The sequence below is a fragment of the Lagenorhynchus albirostris genome, chromosome 14 (genome assembly GCF_949774975.1).
Source record: "Lagenorhynchus albirostris chromosome 14, mLagAlb1.1, whole genome shotgun sequence".
Taxonomy (NCBI): Eukaryota; Metazoa; Chordata; class Mammalia; order Artiodactyla; family Delphinidae; genus Lagenorhynchus; species Lagenorhynchus albirostris.
In genome coordinates this window covers 59,447,563-59,462,189 of record NC_083108.1, presented here as the reverse complement: position 1 = coordinate 59,462,189, position 14,627 = coordinate 59,447,563, and the positions used below count along the sequence as shown (strand labels likewise).

At 46.5% G+C, this 14,627-nt stretch overlaps 1 protein-coding gene across 3 annotated transcripts; it reads right to left on the bottom strand.

The window, feature by feature from the left end:
* Window positions 1-363: 363 nt before the first annotated feature.
* Window positions 364-14,274, bottom strand: NAPG (NSF attachment protein gamma). Of its 3 annotated transcripts, none has more exons than XM_060120941.1 (12): window positions 14,129-14,274; window positions 12,515-12,582; window positions 10,393-10,477; window positions 9,673-9,690; window positions 8,972-9,002; window positions 7,899-8,008; window positions 7,721-7,787; window positions 7,063-7,133; window positions 5,889-5,967; window positions 4,152-4,231; window positions 3,572-3,701; window positions 364-2,622 (listed from the first exon to the last, which is right to left on the bottom strand). In XM_060120941.1, exons 1-12 carry the CDS (start codon window positions 14,182-14,184, stop codon window positions 2,479-2,481), a joined length of 939 nt encoding a protein of 312 aa, XP_059976924.1. In that variant the 5' UTR covers window positions 14,185-14,274; the 3' UTR covers window positions 364-2,478. The 3 variants fall into 3 exon arrangements, with proteins under 3 accessions (XP_059976924.1, XP_059976925.1, XP_059976926.1); XM_060120942.1 differs by having other exon boundaries at window positions 364-710; XM_060120943.1 differs by lacking the exons at window positions 364-2,622; window positions 3,572-3,701; window positions 4,152-4,231 and adding an exon at window positions 4,254-5,521.
* Between the last annotated feature and the right edge of the window lie 353 nt (window positions 14,275-14,627).

The window sequence follows — 14,627 nt, the reverse complement described above, 5'->3', positions numbered from 1 at the left end:
AACTATGTATAAATGCAAACAATGCCATTTCAGTTTTCTCACCTCCTGGGTATTTTTCTCTCACTTAACTCGATGAAAGAATTACTCTCTTGGAAGGTGTGCTGAAGCCTCCCACCTCACCAAGGCCAGAGAGCACAGTGTGACAGTAGCAGGATGACTGGCACCTTAAAAAGCTCCACGCATTTGAAGTAACCCCCAGAGGGACTTAACTGACTCCCGGCATAAGGCACAACTTACAAGAACAGACGAAATATTGTTCTTGTCCAGCACGGCTGGGATCATGTAAACAGCTGAAGATGTATCTTTGGAAAAAAAGGGAAATAAACCAAGCAAAATGAATAATAATAAAAAGAATGATCATACTTATAGAGTTTCAGATTTTATTTTCATAATTATATCCTATAGAAGCAATAACCTGCATTTCCATATCACATTTGATATTATTCATCAGAGCTGGAAATAAGAGGAATAAAGCAGTTTCCATACACAAATACCATACTCTGCATATGTACAAATAAATTCGATATATTACCTAGACTTTGTAGCCTGCTTCGCTTACAACACAACAGAACGCCGACGGCTGGATCCTGAGCACACCCATGCAGACAGACGCCCGCTTTGGTAAAGTGATGACATGAGCTCTGGAGACACCTCTTCCTGCTGTGAACACCAGTTCCCCACTTCTGAGTGTCCCCTCAGGGTAAAGGCTTCTATGAGGGGAAAACGAGATGCTCCTCACTAGACACCACGCAGAACAGCCGTGATGTCAGAGACACCCACACGCCCCGCACACGAGTTCTGACATGAAGGCCGAGAAGGGGCTGGTGTGGAGGACGCCCCAGCTCAAGCCTCCTGTGCTGCGAGGCCCAGTCCCACGGCTGCTACAGGACCCTTCGACTCAGCCCTCATTTTTGTTTAATATGTAAGAAAAGAGAAATAAAAGCTTTTTTCCAAAGCTGTAATGGATAATCTGGTCTACAGGAAACGGTCTAAAATACCTTTTAAGTGTTGCCGAATCTGTTGATAGGGATTGTTAAGTAGCTCAAATGCACATCAGCATAAGACTCCTGAAGTGTGACTGGATCTGGAGGGCACAGCAGGAGGACGGGGCCTCAGAACTCTTAACACATCATTAACCACAAACGCCCAAACATGGCTTTACTGAGACCACCACTCAGTTGTCTCCAAACAGTGACTGGAAGTGCGCTGCAGCCCACAGAGCCACGCAGGCAACAGGGGGACTGGAGAGACTGCGTGGATTAGTGTTCTGCACCAGACTTCTGATAGAGTCCATCCCACTGCCCAACCACTCCGGCACACGGGCCCCGAGAGGACGTTCCCCGAACCCGCCACAGAGCCCAGCGTGGCTGCGACCACTCATGATGACCCACCCCAGGATCCCAGGGAGGCCAGCAGATCCGAGCCCGGGAAGCCAGGCGGGCAGCGTCTCCTGCAGAGCGCACTGTGGTGTCTGGGCCTCTTTCCAGTCAGGGGACAGGGAGATGGCTCTGTGCACAGGGAGAGGAACGCCTCGAAAATGACCCGTCAGGAAAGACCCAGAAAGCACTAGACAGCGGCAGCCCAGCCCTTGAAACTCAGCCCCCGCCTTTCAGCCATATGCAGGAGGTTTACAGACAGCACCTCCTGAGTCAAGCTGCTGTCCTGTCACAGCCCTGGACGACGCAGAGGGAAGCCACGTATGCACCCCAGCCTGATGGAAACCACCACACTGTGCAAACTCAGGACAAAGGTCCTCATTAGTCCCAGTCGGTCAACAACCTGGTGGGTTCAGAGACCATCACTATGTGTTTCAGGTGGAAAAATACCCATATTCCAGAGACAACTGAAGACATTTACAGAATCACTGTAATGTGCCACCCTTCAAAATGTTCAAACTTACACATGAGACTTCAGATGCATCTTGTATTGAGATAAGTAACATTGTAAGGCTCAAAACAGCTTCCTGTCCCAATCTCGCCTCTGAAGATTGAACAATTTAAATGCCTCTGATTATCACGGGGGATAAATTTCCTTCTGAAGGCATAACAAATGTTTAAAATACTATTTTGTTTAACCAGTAAACATCACTTTTAACAGCAATTATTAAATAAAATGCAAAAAAAACTTCTCTAACAATAAATTACAAGAGCCCAAGAGAAAAGGCTATCTAAGACTATCTATGCCTATTACCTTTGTTTACAATAGATCTGTCTACAATTTGGTTTGCCAATTTTAAAGTCAACTGTCCTAAAATGCGACAGTACATTTCTCTGTTAATGCCTGCTGGTGTCTGAGAAGAGCTCTTATCATGGAAAGAAAAAAATGCTTCACAGGCAGTGGGCAGGACGGGTGGTCCAGGAAATGGGAGCTAAGACTTTGTCTTTACCAGCATCAGAGCCAGGATGGCGTGAGGTCTGGCCGCGCCCCGGGCCGTGCGGCGACATCCGGGCCATGTGGGGTCTGTGAGGGGACAAGTGCCTAGCACAGCCCCCCTGCATACTCGTCCTCCTCGTCCTCAGCGGCGGGGGCGGCGTGGCCTTTGGGCGTGGCCTGCGGGGGGGCCGCCGCCTTCTTCTTGACTCCCCCTCCTGGGACCAGCAGGCTCAGGCCCAGCTTCGCGTACTGTCAACGACAAAGCACTGCTCAGACTGGACACTCAGGCCTGACCCGCGACGCCTCCCCGGAGTCACCTGTGAGACGAGCCTGCTCTCCGTCCCCAAAAACCCCGGATACCACTCAGACGGAAAGACCACCATAAAACCCAACGCTGCTCAGCCATCGGGGCTTGTGACCAGGGTGGGGCAGGGGCACGACGAGGAAAACCTCAATTCTACGGCACACTGAGGAATCAGATAACCGGACACACGAGCTGAGGGACGCTTCTGGTCCTTACGAAATAACCATCTGCTGAGTCAGTGTTGAAAACACAAACTTACAAAAGCTAATGCCAGAATTTACCTAGAAAAGCACTGGTTCCTCCAAGTACATCATTTTATTAAGAAAAAAACAAACTACCAAGGTCTTACACTGATCTGATACCATCACAAGACTAAAGCCACCAGACCAAATGCAATGAGCAGGCGCTCATGAATCTACTGAACAGGGAAACTGGGAAGAAGAGAAGCCTGATCACAGCGGGCGTCCCACTGTGGGGGGACGGGCCCCTCCCGACTCATCCACTTGTCACCACAGGCAGCAAGATGGGGGCCAGCTGCCCCACGTTTACAGATGAGTAAACTGAGCTTCAGACCGTCAGCCACCACCCTGCACCCCACAGCGGGTGCTCTCAGAAGTGGGATTCCAACAGGCCTGCCGACCCACAAAGGCCACGCACCATGGGCCCTGAGACCGTGAGCCTGAGAGAAACTCACTAACCCAGCACCCTGGAGGGAGGCCAGGAGACGGAGGAGGAGCGGGCGTCGCCCACAGCAAACCCCCCAGCAGCCGGCCAGCCAGGCAACGCGCACCCGTCGTGAGCCTCCTCTCTGAGCAGCAGCTCCAGGCGAACAGCAGAGGGAGAAACCTTACGAGCGCATGGGAGAGGGAGGGAGGGCCGAGAGGAGGCACTCACGTCATTGTCCATGTACTTGAACAGGGGCGAGTTGCAGACCTCGGCCACCTGGTCCTGGTCCTGCTGGTCGTAGCCCTCGAGCAGCTGTTCCAGGGCGGTGCAGTCCTCACTGCCGTTGAAGCCAGGGATGCTGCGGGGAGCACACGGCACGTCTGCGTCCGGCCCTCGGCGCACCCACCCACACCGGACAGCCGACAGCGGAGAACCCGGGGCCCCGGAGCCAGGGTGCCTGGCCTCAGGCTGCTCGGTTTAAACATGGCCAAGGAGAAAACCCCTTATAGCCTGACCTTCCTGTAACATACAACCTGAAGACTTTTCTTTCTCTTGTTATTTTTTTCTTAGATGGCAAATATCACAAAATCACTCAATTCCACGGAAGCCCCCAGGAGAAAAACACAGGAAAGAACACAACTCATAAAAATTCTGCTGCAGAAGCTGAAATTCTAGCCACGCACTCATATTGCTCTGAACTATATTAAAAACAAAAAAACAGAAAACAAAAACCCCGTTCCACAGCCAGGGCTGCCTATCTAGGCAGTGAGCTGGGGCGGAGAAGCAGCCGTGCACTGGCAGGTCTTACCTGTAGCTCTCCCGGACACAGCGCTCTGCGGCCACGTAGTCATTTCTGTGCAGATGCACTAAGACTTGGGCAATTGTTTTCTAAAACAAAAGAGGTGATTAGGCCAAGATCATATCCCTGCAGAAGTCAATTTCCTGACACCTGGAATTTGACTCGGTTTGCACCTGGAGAGACTCGTGAATTCTGCAGCCACCTCCACAGGACACTGGGGGGAGAACACCCCAGAACACCGCACCTCAAACTACAATGCGCACACCCCACCCGGGGGTCTTGCTGGAGACGGTGGAGCTGGTGGTGGGGAAGCCTGAGAGTCCACTGCTCCTCACCGGCTCCCAGGCGGTCGTGGTCCCGCCAGTCTGAGGGCCACACTTGGAGAAACAAAGCCCCAGAACACAGCCACTGCACAATTTACAGAAAATTTCCTCTAAATGCTTATATAGGTTTCATTTTGAAAAGGGAACAAGAAGCAGGGGGCATAACTCTGCAATTCTACTTTGGAATTCTTCAAGAGATACGAGGAAAAGATAAATGAATGGAAACTTCATGTAACAGAAATAGACACTATTTATAAGCCAACAAAAGGACTGAGACCACAGACACAACTGATAAGATCTTATCGGCAAAAGAGCTCTACACGAAGTATTTTTCAATCTTTTTATATCTATTTTTTCAGACGACTTTTATTGATCTTTTGTCATCTCCGTTTTCAGATTAAGCCCATCTGCTTATTTTATTTATATAAAAGCCCATCCGGTATTTTATTTCAGACACTGCTTTTTCAGTTCTAAAATTCTCATTTAGTTCATTTATAGTTTCTATTAAAAAATAAAAATCAGTCCTTTTGTCCATTATTTCGCCCACGTTCACCTCTGCCACATGGAGCAGCTGTGACAGCTGCTTCCTGGTCCTGACCTGGTGACTCCAACATCCGGGTCCCCTCTGTGGTCCTTCCTCCTGACAACGGTCACACTTTCCTGACCCGTTCTATGTTGAGTCACCTGGGACTGCCCCCTGGACACTGCAGGGCCCTCCCACGATCTCGGGCTCAGGCTGCACGTTCTGTCTGCTTTCTGGGCAGTGGCTCTAGTCTTAGTTCAGCCACCTGCTCCGCTGCTCTGGGTGTGCCCTGCACACGCAGCTGGAGTGCCCCCCCCCACTCACAGCCACACACACAGCCACACACACACACACACACACACACGCACACGCGCACGTACTGGGGGGGGCGGGGAGGGCCCACTTCCAGCCCTCCTCTCTGGGCTCTTCTCCTGGCTCTCTGAGCTCATCTTCCCAGCTCCTCCGACTGGGGCAGACAGTGTTTCATCCGCCTGCACCACCGTCCCAGCTGCAACTCCACGACCAGGGCTCAGCTGCAGAGGAGCCGAGGGAGAAGGAGCAGGAGACGTGGGGCCTCTCCTCTGAGCCCCTCTGGTTAGACAGATGGGGCGGGGGGCCCTCGGGGAGGAAAGCCGCCCTGTGCTCCCTGCCCTCCAGCCCTCTTGGCTGCTCACTTTTCAGGGTCCGAGGGGCACAGCCTTCTGTTTTGCCTAGCAGTGTTAGCTGTGATCAGGAGAGAGGTGATAGTGGGCTTACTCCATCTTGGCCAAAAATAGAGGCCCATAAGGTATTATTTTAAAAATAAACAAACATTCAGGGAACCCGGTCTTAGGTACACAGTTACACCAATATGAAAAATGATCTAAGGAAAAGCCAAATATAAGCACTTTCAAAGCATACCTTATAACAAGTTGGATAATTCTCAATTTCCTTATAAATATTTTTTTCTTTCTGAATAGAGAGTGCCGCCTCATCAAACCTAAAGACAAAATAAGAAATGCAGAACAAGGCGGGTCTAAGTGATCCACAGCAGAGGTCCTATAATGTACTTGATGTTACAGGTTTTAGAGAAGTAAAGACCACATCAGGCACTGTAACGACTGCTCCATAACCCGTGTTTCCGTAAGCTCTGCTCACTCGGCTTGCCTTCTAAATGTCAGACTCGCCCTTCTAAGACACCAAGCAGACAGGGCGAAAGAACTCAAGGACAGGCCGCTTCATATGCGGAGTTTTAGGTCTGGTAAGGACCATCCATTAATGAGCGCCCAGCAAGTCCAACAAACCGCTCTGTGAGCATCTGTGAGACGTGCCGGAGCCCAGCCCTGACTCAGTCACCGCGGATCCCTTTCCCTCACTGAAAGGCCGTGCAGACGCCCCAAGAGCACTGGCTCCCAGGAACCAGGACCCCCACCGGGCCCTCACATGCCCACCGCGGCCTTCAGGACCCCGACAGCTCCTGGGGCCAGAACGCGCAGCAGGGGAGAGTAGACAGGGAGAGGCGAAACAAGGTCCTTCTTGCCACTTTGACCCTCAACAGTCTTCTTCCATCTACTCTCACATATTTTCCTTTGCAGAATTTTATTAATAAGGGAGATTGTTTACTAAGCTTAAGTTGAAGTAAAACACGAAAGGAAAATCCATAGGATTCTAGGTTTCTGGGGTCCGGCTATTTGTGCCATAGGTCCTAAGTGTGAAGGAGAAAAAATCAGTACCCTGTCTAACGACGCTATTTGGCTGTCGTAACCTGTCAATTTTCCTGGGTGAGCACTTAGGGCATCTTGTCACTTAGCTCATACGGATACTTGTCCTTGAGAGGCATCACCACCCACCCAGACAACAGAACAAGACAACTGCCCCCTCCCAAGTTGCTGAGTCAGGGCTTAGCCAACAAGAGCACAACGCACGATACATTTTGGGATGACACTTTAGAGAAGCGGCAGATCTTTCAATATTTAATCCAACGTGCTGCTGTCTTGTAGCCTGGTGTGCCCATGGTTACACCAAAAGATTAACAAGCCTGTCCCTGTGGCCAGAAGGTCACAGGGACACAGGAGCACAGCTCTATGACACGTACCTGCGCCCTCGCACCAGCAGCCTGGAGGCCTTTCCTAGTAATTCAACTGCCTGTCGTAAGCGCTCTTCATTCTGCAGGAATCCAAGAGAAGGGAGTGTTGGCTGCTTCAATGTAGGAATCTTTTTCTTCCCCTAACAATTTCTGATAAAAAAGTAATGGCACTGGGGACTTCCCTGGTGGTCCAGTGGTAAAGAATCTGCCTTACAATGCAGGGGACGTGGGTTCGAACCCTGGTCAGGGAACTAAGATCCCACAAGCCGTGGAGCAACTAAGCCCACACGCCACAACTACAGAGCCCACACGCCCTGGAGACCGCACGCCACAACGAGAGAGAGAAAGCCCATGTGCCACAACGAAGAGCCCGCACCGCCACGAAAGATCCTGCACAACACAACTAAGACTTGATGCAGCCAAAAATAAATAAAATAAATAATAAATAAATCTTAAAAAAAAAAAGGTAATAGCACTGGATCGGGGGGTGGGGTGGGGGTGGGAATTCCTCCAAAGCTGCTAAGCCATCTCACTACTAACAGAAGAAAACAAGAGTTCAGCTGTGAGCACAGAAAAGTTTTCAAAGCAGCCACTGCATTTCTCTGTTTTCCTATATATCATGAACATAAAATTCTATATACTCAAAGTAAAAAAAATTCAAACTTACTTCAAACACATTAGCTGTCTGCTGATATAACTGCACAGCCTTTTCTGGATCCACGTTTTCTATAAGCCTAAATTAGACAAGAAAATCTGACTTACATGAGAAATAGAAAACTTGTTTTACAGAGGACTTTATTAAAACAAAAAGACTTCCACGCAGAGACCTGTGTCCACACACTCACTTTCCAGCCCGCTCCAAGGCCATGGCTGCTGTGTCCGGGGTGCCGTTCTCCAGGTACATCATGCTAGCTTTCTCAATCAGCTGAACAGCCTCCGGGAGTTTTTGCATCTCCTTTAGGCAAACAATACAGCATGGACCAGTAAGTGCAACAACTTAAATACAGAATTAACAATCTGAAATTCAAGAAAGCAAAGGACCCAAAACATAATACAATAATAAACATATTGAAAATGAAATGCGTTCACATGGTCACTCTCTCCATCAAGCTTCATTTTGCTAAACCAAAAACGCATCAGTTGATTTCTGCAGAGTTCATCCCTTCACAGAGTTTCAGGGAAACTACACACACAGTAGAAACCAAAATACTTGCTCTTCACAGTTTTCTAAGCATTTACAATTCCTGGAATACTTATGAGCTCCTACTACATACAAGGCCTGTGCCAAAGGCTGCAAACTGGCAGCCCAAGGGCTGTGTGTCATTTCCGAGGATGGCTTGCTTCAACCCTCCATATCTTAAAGTCAGATACTTTCACAGGAGGTCTGTTCTGTGGCTTCGCATTTTAAACATGTCATAGGCTACAGCATCTGCAGGCTTGCGCCCCACATGGCACTGGCGAGTGGGGCTGTGCAGCAGCCGGCCTCCTCCAGGGGCGTGTTTCTCCCCACTTCCTGCACACCCAGGCCGGCCTCCTCCATCTCAGCAAGCCCTGCGTTCACCTGCGCTTGCAGCCCTCTTACTCTGAGCGCCATCAACAGAGTAACCCTACGTATCTTATTAGTAAACTCCAAGTCTCAGCATCATGTGCTCCTTATGTCTAATATCTCCAATTCAAAACTTTTTTTAAAAACTGAAGAAAAATCATGTAAAAGCTAGATGTAAAGATTTTAGGTATTATCTATTTAGGGTTGACATACTGTATCTCCGTGCTGACCTTGCACAGGTTGTTTTCAAGTCTGTCCTTCACTAAGTTAACAAATTCTTTAGGATACAAAACTTGCTGGTCTTGTTCTTATGGGAACTTCAAACTGTAACTCATTTTACCTATAGAGCAGCTGTGACACAACGGTACTGACCTTCAGCATCATGCCGGCTTGTTCATAAGCTCTGCAGAGAGAATATAAGTTCTCAGATGAGAGCTTGATGAGATGGGGGAAGAGAAGCTTTCTACCACAGACATGAGAAGCTTCATCAATTAAAACTGGCTCAGACAACACATACTTACTTTAGGCTCTCATTACAACACAACATAATTTTTCTTCCTTTTATTTACGTGGGCAATAATGCCTTGGAAACAACAGACATCTGAGGTAAAGGGATTTCACTTTGCAGATGCAAAGTTAAGTAAAGGTCAGAGAGGTTAAATGACTTTCTACTGTACTTGACAAACCTAAATCCAAGTTTTGAAACAAGTAAGTGTTTTTCTCCACAAAAGCAAAAGAAAGCTTCCTGCTTCTCTCCACAGGCAGCATTAACTATTAAAAAAGAGGGAAAAAGAGAGATTCTAACTCGTTTTTTCATAGGTTATTGAACAAAACGGTCCTAAAAATATGATGGTGATTTAACTTAAACACTGAATTATCTTAGGAGTGACTTCATTTTTAAGGTTCAGGTGAAGACTGAAACAAATGGAAATGACTATTTTATTTAAATCAATACAAATTAATTCACTATTTCTGAATTTATAACTTAGGAAAAATTTACTGACCTAAGAAAAAGCAACATTTAAAACATAATAATCTACAAATACATGAACACATGGAGAATATTTACTTACTTGGCAGCATGAAAAAGACTGAATAGATGTAACAAAGTCAAAATTAAGGAAAAAAAAGCAAATCAATAGTTTCTAAAGATCTACTATTTAAAAAACAAGGTTAACTAAATCACTGTCCCAGTTTGTTTGAAAAGACGAACCCTACAAATCAGGAAAAGAAGAAAAATTTATCACCTGTAGCTGTCTCCTAAAAACTATGTAATTCACAAAAACACTGACAAAACACATCGATTTTTAAGCTACTTCCATGATGCATTAACTTGAAGTTTTACTAAAATGCAAGGTTATTATATCCATAATCTGCAAGTGAGGTAAAATAAACATTTTTTAGTTGATAAGATTATAAAATACCTCAGGAAAATTTGTTTTAAACTACTTAAAAATTTTATTTCAAATATCGGAGGAAAACTACATTTTTAAAATATTTATAGAGCAATTAACATGTCTCTAATACCCGTGCCACTTCTTCATTTTTCAGCACCTGTCTCTATATCTCCCTCACTTCATCCCAAGTAAAACCATCATGAAGCAAATCCAGAAACAACAGAAATAAACTCTCAAACACAGCTCTGCAAAGCAGTGTGGACCTTATGACCAAGTCTCTATAAATGCACTTTCAGAGTTTAGACATGCAGTATTTTTCTAAGTGGCTTCTAATTTAATAGCACTGTACTCCACATGCAGCAAATTTATAACAATCTCTAAAGGCTGAAAAGATACGCCCTGTTATTCTCGTGGGCGACAGCTTCTCTCAGGCAGGCGTCTTTTGCTTGTTCAAACTGTTTGGCATTTTTAAAAGCAACAGCTGAAAGAGAGAAAAAATATATAGACTGTCTATTTCCATCATTTAAAGAAACCTCAAATAAATCCTTACCAAAATGTGCATGACATGTGAAGTATCAGAAAATAAACTTAACACTTATTTTAATCAAATACTTAGGAAATTTCATAAAACTATAAATACTACTTTTTTCTAAGCCATTTTCTTACAACTTTTTTGATTATCAATAACTTACAAGTATTTTCAAAAGGTTTTTTTTTTCTTAATTGTACACTATTGGCAATAAATCAGTACTCCTTCCACTCAAGCCCAAGTCTTTCTCACACCACCATCTAAGCTTGGGAAACTAAGACGGCATCAGTCAAACCAACACACCCAAACTACAGGCACTGTCACTAAAACAGCACCTTACCTCACCAGTTTCACATTTAATAGAAACAGTGCTTTAGTTATGGCTTATTCTATCTTTTAAATTATTCTGAAACTGAAGTCTAATAAACACACTCAATATTTTTATAATAAATCTTCCTTTTTGGCACAATCTTTAAATACGATCTTACAGACTTTGGAAAACTTACAAAGTGTTGCTTACAAATAAATGAAAAGGATACTGCTTTAAGAAAACATTGTTTGTTAAAAACACACTCTTAGGGCTTCCCTGGTGGCGCAGTGGTTGAGAGTCCGCCTGCCGATGCAGGGGACACAGGTTCGTGCCCCGGTCCGGGAAGATCCCACATGCCACGGAGCAGCTAGGCCCGTGAGCCATGGCCGCTGAGCCTCTGCGTCCGGAGCCTGTGCTCCGCAATGGGAGAGGCTACAACAGTGAGAGGCCCGCGTACCACAAAAAACAAAACAAAAAAACCACCCACACTCTTAAAAAAATAAACAAATGACAAACTATTTTCATCCCTGCATTTCTACATTTTTCTCTTTGAAAAATTTACTGATGAAATGTATCTTGCATAACCCCTTAACGAAAATAAACAAAAGATGTTTTCATGGGAAAATCTGACTTGAAATATTCATTTCTGAAAGCAGCTCATGGTCACAGATACATACATAACAACTCTGTGTTAAATTTCCCTCATGGAGGATACTTGCAAAATGTTGTGCCCTCCAGTTACAAAGGTGTTCTTGTACAAGGTGTCCATAAAATCCATGTAAAATTTGAACTTCTAATAATTTTCCTTCTAAATATGAGGTACAGTAATTTCCATAATGCAACAGAGAATTTATTCAAGACTTAAATAAAAGCGCTAAAGATTAATTTGTTGTCATTTCTTTTATTATCTAGAAAATACATCCTACATTATGCTTATTAGTTTCAATTTACTGACTTCTTTCTTCTTGGTGACATACTAAAACTAAAGTTTGCCAAAAGCACATTTCCTAGGTGATTTCTACAAATGTGATCAGGGCTACTGCTGAAACACACAGTAAAATGTGTCCAGGGTATTTCAAAATCGTATTATGCTTTATAACCAAAATAATCACGGATATGTTGAAAACTATCATTCCATAACTTAAAATGCTAAATTTTTAACAAATTCCCTTTCTGTTGCAAATTTCAGGTTGTTTTTATCTCATATGCAGATAAAGGCAATAAAACATGCATATGAGCTTAACTCTTCATGAACACATATCAGTGCATCTCCACAGGAGGGTCATCAAGAGCGAGAGCCAAACACGCTCCGTGCGCATGCAGAAGATAAGCCTAAGGTTTTAAAAAGCCAACGAGAAAAATCTTTATTCAGTAATAGGTAGTAAAAAATATGACCAAACTCCCAGAAGTAGTATCAACTGAGTGAAGTTCAAGAACATATGAACGATGTTAAAAGCCTGCAGGGGCACCCGCCGTGCCATCTGCACTCGTGGGAGAGGGAGAGGCGGCTGGGTCTACAGCTCAGAACTCGACATCTGAAAACAGGAAGTGGAAAAGCGCAGGGTTTAACAATGCAAATACTATATAGGAAGCATTAAGAGTGAGAACTATGCCAAGATGAAGTTACCAGCCTGCTTCAAGATTACACACTGCAGGGACAGGGCTACAGTCACACGTACCTGCTTTTCCATACTCAGAAGCGGCACTGTCATAATCTGGCTTCCATTTTAAAAAACCAGTTTTCAGGCTAAAATGAAAGAGAGACACATTTAACAGAAGTTACCAACCACACTCCTAAGTCAGAACCCTGCTTATAAGGATCTTGTAGGTCATTAAAAAGGGAGGGGGGGACCATCAGGTACACAGTCCCCATCTCGCCCACCTCCATCCAAACTTACTGACAATTACAAACAACCTCACCACTTTCCCTCCCACTGTCATAGACATGGTTTCCCCCTTTTGAAATGTCTGTATAGCATCCAAGGGGAGTGGAGGTTCTCAAGGCCTGATCCCCAGATGAGCAGCATCACGCAGAAGTGCGCTAGAAATGTATGAAGTGCTGAGCCCCAGCCCAGCCCTGCTGAACCAGGACCCCGGGAGTGGCAGCAGCAGCAATCCAGGGTGTAACAAGCCCTGAGACGCACAGAAGCTTGAGGTAGGCTGAAGCACAGCAATAAGCAGGTGGACTCGTGAGACTGCAGCTCAGGAAAGGCCGGAGATTACCAGAATCATCAGCACCTGTCACACCCGTGAAGACCCGCAGGGAGACTGGAGAGAGAGGCCAGAAAGACCACAGAACCAAACACTCAGAGAGACACAGGGAATCAGCAAAAAAGACTGCAGTTAACCACCAGTGAACAGGAACGACAACCAGAGACAGGATGACGGGAAAGCACGACAAACTGCTTTCCAGGATCCCAGGATCACACGGCATCTTAGACACCGCACCAAAGGACAATCAATTGAGTCCCTATCTAATTTGCCCTTTCTGAAACTCTTTTTAAAATTTTATGATAATTTCACATTGTCAAACTTGGGTGTGCATAAGAACCGCTAAATAAACACCATCTTAAATTCTACATTTGAATTCAGTTAGTGAAAGCCTGCTTACATGTAACAGTGTTACCTTCCAAAGAATCAGGGAAGCCCCAGAGCCTGCAGAAGTACACCCTTCATTTTGTTCCTTTTAATTTTCTGCCAATTAAATTTATTTAACATTTGTGTTTGTCTAATACTGTTATAAGATTCAAATTTGTAAACAGTTCTCAAGCTTACCAAAAACATTATTGTTCGGAAAAATAAAATCCTTAAATTGCAACCTGTCTACTCTAATCCACCAAATGAGGAAGTGCTGCAATAAAGCAAAATTCTAATCCACCACCTCTACCCCAAAGCCCTCATTATATTCTGTATCTTAACATAATTTTTAAAAACCCCACCAAAAACAAGATACAATCTCTCAATTGTCTTATGTGCTACATACACATGGGAAAAGCTAAAGATTTTTAAATACAGTTGGGCCTGGAAGCCGCCCAACGCGCCGGGAAGCACCGGCATCCCAACTGCCGACGCGGAGAGCCGTGCCCGCGACAACGGCGGCGCCCCCACGGCCCCAGGCAAGACGACTTCTGACGTCCGACGGCAGCGCTTCCGGGGCGCGGCGACCCCACCACGCCCGTCCGGCCCGGCCCCCCCCCCCGCCCCAGCACCCCCCACCCGGTGCTGACTCAGACCGGCCTCGGAGGGGCCCGGTCCAGGCGCCTACCCAGGGCAGCGCTGGGCCTCTCACTCACCATTTCTCTGCTTTGGCCAGGTGCTCCAGCCCCTCGTTTATCTTCTGAGCCGCCATCTCCGCGGCGCGGCCCTGACGTGGAGGCCGAGAGCCCGCCGAATGGGCGTGGGAACGCCGAAGAGGAGGCCGGTACTGCGCCGCAGCCGCGCTACCAGGGCCCGTAAGGCTCAAACCTAGTGCAGCGCAGCGGCCCAGGAGCCGCGCAGGCGCCGCACAGGTAGATGTTGCGCAGGCGCAGAGCGCCCGGGCTGGCCTCAAGCGTGGCCCAGTGCGCAGGCGCAGTGGGTAGTAAGGGGGTTCGCGATTCCATTCGCCAGTGGAATGCAGTTTTGTTGAGCACGTTTTATGTATCAGGCGCTGTTCTAACCACTGGCAGGTCGGCAGGGAGTGCGACAGACCGAACCCTAGCTCCGATAATTCGATAACTGTTCACCTTCAACAGAACTCCCGCCTTTTGCCGTCCCTCTGCCCCTATTCACCCGTCCCTCTTTACCCAGCGT

What these genes read in the sequence shown, in the direction of transcription:
- NAPG (XM_060120941.1), bottom strand. Translation starts at nt 14,184, where the DNA reads ATGGCGGCTCAGAAGATAAACGAGGGGCTGGAGCACCTGGCCAAAGCA. An exon ending in TTCTGAGTATGGAAAAGCAG is followed by an intron (nt 10,478 to 12,514) that starts GTACGTGTGACT and finishes TCTCTCTTTCAG; the next exon opens with CTGTTGCTTTTAAAAATGCC. An exon ending in TGTGTCCGGGAGAGCTACAG is followed by an intron (nt 3,702 to 4,151) that starts GTAAGACCTGCC and finishes TGCTCCCCGCAG; the next exon opens with CATCCCTGGCTTCAACGGCA.